The 8,360-nt window shown below is 35.6% G+C and overlaps 1 protein-coding gene across 1 annotated transcript in view; it reads left to right on the forward strand.

Moving 5' to 3' along the window:
• The window catches only part of DLEU7 (deleted in lymphocytic leukemia, 7), a 16,746-nt gene extending 9,188 nt beyond the window's left edge, over nucleotides 1-7,558 (forward strand). The window contains exon 2 of the mRNA XM_004680240.2: nucleotides 6,935-7,558. Coding sequence (XP_004680297.1) covers nucleotides 6,935-7,141 — 207 coding nt within the window. The 3' untranslated portion in view covers nucleotides 7,142-7,558. The remainder of the gene's footprint in view (nucleotides 1-6,934) is intronic.
• Nucleotides 7,559-8,360: the final 802 nt, after the last annotated feature.

Genomic DNA, 8,360 nt, shown 5'->3' on the forward strand with positions numbered 1-8,360 from the left:
AAAGCCTCTCACCACCCCTGCATCTCTGGCCTATATCCCGTTTGAATGCATAAATGGTATATATATATATATATATATATATATATATATATATATATACACACACACACACACACACATACATATAAAATCTTTGAGCACACTAAGGTTTGAATACTTTGCTTTTATGAATATGGGTAGGCATGACCCATTAAAAGAAGCAACATGGTTCCCTCTTAGTAATTTGGGGTCTCTAGGTACCCCTCAGTTTTTTCCAGTATCAGATGCTCAGATTAATAGATCAGAATTGTTAAAATACTGGTTTGCCATGTTATTGCCATGATTGGAAATCTCTGGGACTTTACCATGGAACTCAAGTATTTCCACACTAGCTTAATCCTGGTTTGCAACATAAAGCTCCATTCTTTTTAGACTGATTTCCTCCCAGCCCAGCCCCTACTTAATTCAGACATTCATGTCTGTTTTGCATTCTAATTGCAGGGGTCATCTTTTTCTCTATGAGCAAAATACAGCTGCCCCCAATATCACCTATTCTGTGGCATCTAAACTGTTCCTCCCATTTGTTTTTCTGATGCCTCATCCCTTCTCTTCTGAAAAGCCCAGCAGCAGTCTGAGGCCTCAATCACATTTTTTTTCTAACTAATTTTATTGTAGTGAAGAAAAAAGCCTAATATAGAATGTACCACTTTATGTGTACCATGTAGTATACTAAATATAGTCACATTATCATGCAACCAATTTACATAACTTTTACATCTTGCAAATCTGAAACTGTATCTGTGAAACATGACCCTAATCTCCTTTCTCCTCAGCAATCACCATTCTACTTTTAAGTTTTATGAATTTGACAACCTTAGGTATCACATGTTTGTCTTTTTGTGTCTGGTTCATTTCACTAAGTATAATATCATTAAGGCTAAATCATGTTGTAGTAAGGTCAGAATTTCCTTCTTTATGAGGCTGAGTAGTATTCAATTATTTCTATATGTCACCTTTTGTTCATCCATTCATTGATGGACATGGAGCTGCATACTGATGCTATGAACACAGGCATGTGAATAACTCTTCAAGATCCTGCTTTCACTTCTTCTAGATCTATACCCAGAAGTAGAATTGTTGTATCATATGGTAGTGTAGCAGCATGGTTCCCAGGAAAAGGGGGACCTTTTCCCTGCCCCACCTGAAGGAGAGTGGAGCTCAGCAGAGAGAAGAATCTAGAGAGGAGACTGAAGAAGAAGGAAGCAGAATGGAGAATGAGAAGGAGACCTGAGGGAGGCACATGGAGCAGAGAGACATGTGAACAAGTGGCTCTTGTTTCTTGGCTCTGGACTGGTTGAAACAGATGTGGGTGAGAGACTGGTGGGGAGGTTCACTATGGCAGTGTTCATCTTGATTTTGATTTTGCTCTTTTCCTCCCAGACTTGTCTGGCTATTTCTGACCTTTTCTATGGGTCCTAGCCAGAAGGTGCTTTAGGCTTGTGGTGGGCTTTCAGGCCTTGCTTTGGACCAATCCCTTTTAGGTAGACTTTTCCCCACAAGGGGACAGGTAACTTCAGGTGTTTGATTTAGAAACTATATTCTTTATCTTTTTTTATTGCATACTAATTGCATTAAAGTTCATCTCTATTTAAGTTCTTATGTTTTGTCTTGATGCAGCAGATAGCAGAACCTATTTAGAGTGGGTAGGTTTGGGGTCCAGGGGTATTCCTCTCCCTGCCCTGTAACAGTAGTACTATTTTAAATTTGTTTGAGGAAACTCCATACTGTTTTCTGTACTGGCTAAACCAATGTACATTCTCACCAGCACTGCACAAGTTTTCCAATTTTTCCACATCCTTGTCAATACTTGTGATCTTCAGTTTTTAAAAAATAACCGTCCACATAGATGGTATAGGAGTAGACTGAGGGTTCTGATGGGAAGTCCAGTGCTTGTGAAGGAATTAATTCTGCATTCAGGAGTCTGTATAGTTACCTGTATAGGTCTTTTATAATGTGAGGTAATATTATCATAGATTGTGGTGACTAAGAAATGGACATGGACATCTTTGGGAGGCTACTAGTATACTTACCACAGGGCAGACTTTCACTAAAAATATGAAAAAAAAATGTCCTAAAAATTAGAGTTCCTCTGATGGGTTGCTGGCTATACAACTGGGTTTCTCCAGTGGAGGCAAGAAAATTTCGAACAACCACATGCCACATGTACTGTGAAAGGAGTCACACGTCAGAATGACCTCTGCACCAGTCCTGTGTATTCGTTAGAGCATGAGTCTAGGAAGAACCTTGTTCTAAAGGGATGGGTTTTGTGATTTTGCCACAGGCTTTACTTTTCACATGATGTCTGACTCTGTGTCTCGTGGCCTTACTAGGTTATGAACTCTTCAGCAGTCAGGTTCTGTGTATTTTGCCTTTTATCCCATGTAGCCAATCATACAGGAGAGACTTGATAATGTTTGTAATAAATTTAACTGATTCATTAACTGAGTTAAACAGGATGAGGTTTGTACCAGTAGAATTAGTTGAACTCCAGGAGACTACTTCAACTATTTGCTATTTAGAAAAAGTAATGATGAAATGTCGCCACTTGCAGTAATGTGGATGGACCTAGAAGATATGATGTTTAGTGAAATAAGACAGATGGAGAAAGCATCTTATGATTTCACTCACATATGGTACACAAACAAGACAAGGAAAGAATTAAATAAAACACAAATTAACTTTTAGACTATAGACCGATTACTGATTGCTAGAAAAGGAGGGGAGAGAGATGAGTAAGTTGGTAAAAGAACTCAACTGTATGGTGAAAAAAAAGAATTAGACATTCAGTGGTGAATTTAATATAATATAAACAGATGTTGATATTTAATGATGTACAGCTGAAACTTATATAATGTTTTCCTATAGTATTACTTCAATTAAAAAACCATAAAGTTAATAGCAATATCACTGGCAAACATAAAAAAATGTAGATGCTGACCATCAATTTGGATCACTGTAGCAAATCAAGACATTTTATATTCAGAGTCTGAAATTACAGGTTTTAAAAGTTCCCAAACCTGCTTTTAGATTGCCTAGCTATAGTGCTCTAATTCTGGCACAATGTTTAAAGTCTTTGTAGGATATTACATCATTTCTGGAAGCATCTGGGACTAGCTAAATACAAGCTGCTGGGGAGATATGCTCTATCACTGAATGGAAGTACCAGAAGCAAAATCATCATCAGTATTGATCATTAGGGTTTCTACCAAAAGCCCACAAGACATTTACTATGCTATTACTTCAGGCTCTCACTTGTGGCCCTTACCTCTGTTGCAGGAATAGAGGTTTGGTTGGAGGCCATGATTATTGGTCCACAGTTGGCCTTCAGACCTTCCAGAAAGGAAGAGAAGTCACAACCTGTTTTATTTTTCCCTTCCCTGACTTAAGAGTCCCATGGAAAGCCCATTCCTATTAATTTGTTTTCTTTGACTGTTAATATATTTGAGAAAGGATTAAAAAGAAATACTGTCCTAAAACAGTAAAATAAAGAGACTTTGCAAAGTTTGCCAGAGATCTGAAGTTTACCCAGGCCCTCAGGGACCAGTACTGCCCAGCAGTAGAATTTTTTAACTTTATGTATAATTTCTCCAAAGGGTGGCTCCTTTGATTCTTTACAGTAAACCTGAAATTGACTTTGGAGTTTAGAACCAAAAATACATGTTAAAAGGCATTTTAACTTACTTTGGGTGATGAATGCCTGTGCAGATTGGCTAACAAGTACATGTCAACATGAATTTCAGGGGTTCCTTCTATTCTGAATTTCCCTTTGCATGTTGTCTTTGACCCTTCTACTTTATACTTGGAGTTGAGTTATTTCTGTAAAGCGGACAATTTCCTTGATGTGGCTCTTTAAAGAAATAATCCAGAGACATTCTTCTCCCTCCCCCCGTCTCCCGGCCCTGTCTTATTCCCAGGCAACATGCTCCAGCAATATAGGTTACCCCATAAACTGTCAGATAGATTATCTAAGTAGCCCCTTGATACCTTCTGAGCAGAAATGGGCAACAGCAAAGGCAGGGGAACAAGAATGCCTTAAAGAGAAAAAGCAAGAAGCATGGCAGCCTGTGAAAACTTGAGTAAAGGAATTGTGGCATGTTTATCATTCTAATGCAGAACCTAGCTCACATCAGTTTCTTCTTGTCATTGCTGAACTGAAATCAATGAACATTTATTTTGCTTCGTGAGACATGTTCTTTGACAAGCGCTGTGCCAGAAATCCATGTACATCCCATCCAAATACCAGAGTTTTAGTTAGGAAAAAAACTGTATAGAATTAAAAAGAAAACTGCTTATCAAACATTGGTTTGACTTTTAGTTCTCTCTTTCATTTTTTTTTCTTGGATTTATCTATTTTTTCTTTCCCTAAGTTACTGACTTGAGTTCTCAACTTATAGATTTTCATTGATTCTTCATTAGTTAAATAAGCATTTATGTTTACATATTTCTCACTATAGCTACCTACCTCCTATGACCTTGTGTAGCATTTCCACCACTGTTCAGTATAAAGTATTTTAAATTTTCAATTATTTTTTCAGTGACCCATAAATTTAGAAATGATTTTTTAAGTCAAACATATTTATTATTGTAGTTAGTCGACTTGCATAAAATACTATCCATGAGAATAATATGTATCTGTTATCTTCATTATACCAGCCTTGTGTTTAATGTTTCACTTTTTTTTTTTTCCTTTCTAGATGATTGTTTTGCTGTTTGATGAAAGCAGGGTTAAAAATCAGCCTTTATATTTGTGGACTGAATATAAATTGAGGTTATCATATTAGGCAGATAAAAAACTGTTATGACTTTTTAGAAAATATTTTCTTTTTTTTTTTAACCCTAACAATAACTTCCCTGATTTTATTTTGTGTTCTCTTTGCTCAGTATATATTTCAGTACCTTTTTTTCTCCCAATATTAGGTGTTTTTTGTTTAAATGTTTTAAATGTGATCAGCACATATATAGATATTGACTATTTCAAAAGGCATCTTATTTGGAGCTTTTTATTTACCTTGCTTTATTTTATTGTCTTTATTTCTTCAATTTTACCTTCTTTAAATAAGATTAAGAATGTTTCATATACATTTTTCTTTTCAGATTATGAAATGTTTTGTGTTACCTCTCTGCTTTTAATGCTAACCTTTATACTTCTTACATATACAGTTAAGTCTATAATCTGTTTTGTTACTTCTCTCTTGAATAATACAATGCCTTAGAATGCCTTTGTATTAAAACCATTCAGTATTGGGTGATTTCGTGAGGGGAAGCCCAAGGGGATTCAACTGAGATGGAAAAATCCACAAAATGATGTAAAAATAATCTATTATATTATTAAAACATAAAACATAATAATTGCTTGGAAAAAAAGAACATTCAGTATTTTAGAACCATCCTGCTTTTTTTTAAAACTCCAAGCTAGTTGTTATTTTTATTTTGAACAATCAATTCTTCAAATTTGCACTGCATTTTTTTCCTTATTCACAATGGCTTTTTGCATCTCATTCTTTCCCTGAGTTGAATTTCCTTTCTGAGTTATAGCTTTAGAACTATCTAACAATAATTAATTGTTTTTGCCTTTTATTAATTTTTTTTAAAGATTTGTTTAATTATTTATGCATATAAGAACTGGGGTGCAGCTAAAGTAGGGAGGGGGGTAAGAGATTTACCAGGGACAGAGTGGGGAGCAGAACAGGCAGTTCCATTGAAAAATACTGCTGAAGTGTACTTCGTTGATCTGCCTGTCTCTGGTGAAGCCTCTCGCCGCCCCTGAGCCTCTGGCCTTGTACCCCAGTTCTGTATGCACAAATAAATAAATCTTTAAAAAAAAAAAGAAAAAAGAAAAATACTGCTGAGGGGAGCAACGGGTGATACAGGAAAGGTCTGATTCCAGCTCAACTTTCCTTTCTTGTTGGGCACTGATGAGGACCTAAAGTAATCTACTCTTCCTTTACTTCTGGCCCTTTTTGATTTCCATTACTTTCTTACAAATTTGGAAAGGATGTTTGTTCTTTTCATTTTTTATTTAGGATTTAGTAGCAAAGAGCTTTGGGGAAGCTAAAGACCATGTTGCCAGAACCAGAAGTCTGGGGAAGTCATTTCCATGTATTCAAAAATTAATCATACAACATCATCTCTGATGTGGAATAATTTTAATGTGCCATTTACAAACACCAGATTTTAGAATGTGAGGCATTTAGGAATTAAACATCTCTTTAGTACATTCTTTAAATTACCTGGGAACTATTTTCTTCTAAATTTGTATTGGAAATTTCTTGAGACCATGTTCATGAAATACCAAATCTTGTAATGAAATCTTGAGGACAATAAGTATGGAATAATAGGAACAGAGGCTATTTATGGACTTGTTAAAAACTCTTTTAGGAACACATAATAGTAACTCAACTCCAAATGGCTTCAGTAAAAAGGGATATTAACTGACTCAGATAGCCAAAAAATCCTGGGTTGTATTATTCAAGTACAGCTGAATTGACATGCTCAGAGGATGTAATTAGAATCACTCTCTTTTAATCTCTCGGTTCTACTTTATTTTTCTGTGTTGGCTTCATCCTCTTTTGGCCTCTCCCCTGATAGTGACAAGATGTTTTCCAACACACAAATTAAAGAGAGCTCTAGTGAATATTCTGAGGCTGTGGCTTCCTGGCCTGCAGAGGTCACTTGCTCATCCCTGGTCAATCCAAGTGGCTAAGGGGTGGTGTGTTCTGATTTGGCCAAGCTCTGGCCAAGCTACATAGGTTGGAAATGGAGGAAAGTAATTATCTGAGCCCAAAATTGGGGGACAATCACAATAGGAGATGGGTGCATAAAACACAACTAATGTTTCCCATGACCTCTCTAATTGTTTTTTTGTATGTGTGTGTTTGTTTATTATTCATTTCAGGATAGTGTTGAATTTAGAAACATCTGCAGTCATTTGGCTCTACAAATCGAAGGACAGCAGTTTGACAGAGATTTGAATGCTGCCCACCAGTGTTTGAAGACAATAGTCAAGAAGCTGATTCAGTCACTTGCTAATCTTCCTTCGGATGCCCATGTGGTAGCCTGTGCTTCCTTGAGACAAATTTTACAGAATCTCCCAGATGTATGAGTTTAAGTACACTGGAATTAAGACCACAGCTAGCATTTCTAAGAGAACTGGTATTTTACCTTCCTAACTGAACCTGGTTTGTATTCCTAGCAAGGAGAGACTTGCTCGCATGTAGAGCTATCTCACCAGTACCATTTATATCCTTCATAATATAGCATGTTGGTGACTGATTTTTAAGCAGTAGTTCACATTTTTGAGAATGTTGATACACTGCTGACTTTTTGACTGAAACATATTCTACTTTGTGGAACTGAATGGAAAAAGAAAATATATATGTACTTCATGTTATCATTTTGATCAAATATCACCTTAATCTAAATAATGTGGGTCTATGAGATTTAATATGATTATATGTTAAAGCTTCATGATTCTTAAATTGACTAAATGGGATATTTCATAATCGATGCATTATATTTATTGAGCAATTCACTTTATATTATGAGAATAATCTTTAGATGTTGTAGGACCACGTGTCAGTAATTATGACTTTCAGTTCTGATGTTAATAACTTACTATTGTGCAGGAGAAGAGCTGCTTCTAAACCTTGTGCTTTTATGTACTGACTTGTAAATTGAAAATGATAATGAGCTATGAAGTAACAAGGATATATGATATGCAAACCCAAAGTACATTATTATTAAAGCCTCATGTGGAAACATCTAGCTCCTCTCACTATTTCTGAAAATTCCAACTGAAGTAGGAAATTCTTGTGAAAAAAGAGAGGGAGTGGATATATTGGCAGGTTTCTCTAAATATTTAGAGCTAGGGAAGGAGAGGGTGACGTTTTTGCAACAATCTGCACACGCTTAGGAAAAACTAAATTTCCTGTTGTTTAATAGTGACTGTTGAGAACCAAAGTAAATTGAAATGCTGATTTTCCCTTAAACTTTTAATAGAATGGTATCATATTTAGTGAAAACCATATATTTGTAAAGCTTGTTTTCTAAAGGAACCATAAACTAGGTCGGTCTGTGTGGTGAGAGTATATTTATTATTAAGAAATAAAATGTCAGTAAAAATCAAAGACTTTAATTCCAGTCTCAGTAAGTTCCAAATGTTTTCTTTCAGAAATTTAGGAAAATATTGCTTCTCTTTAAAAAGTAACCATTTCCACAAACAAGAATTAGATAAATGAAATTGAATTCTAAATGAAAGATAACAGGTTGAGTGCATGAGCATGTGCGTATATGTAGAGATTAGTTCTCCTAATCTTTGGAAA

Source organism: Condylura cristata, unplaced genomic scaffold, assembly GCF_000260355.1.
Source record: "Condylura cristata isolate star-nosed mole 26May11 unplaced genomic scaffold, ConCri1.0 scaffold00010, whole genome shotgun sequence".
Classification (NCBI taxonomy): Eukaryota; Metazoa; Chordata; class Mammalia; order Eulipotyphla; family Talpidae; genus Condylura; species Condylura cristata.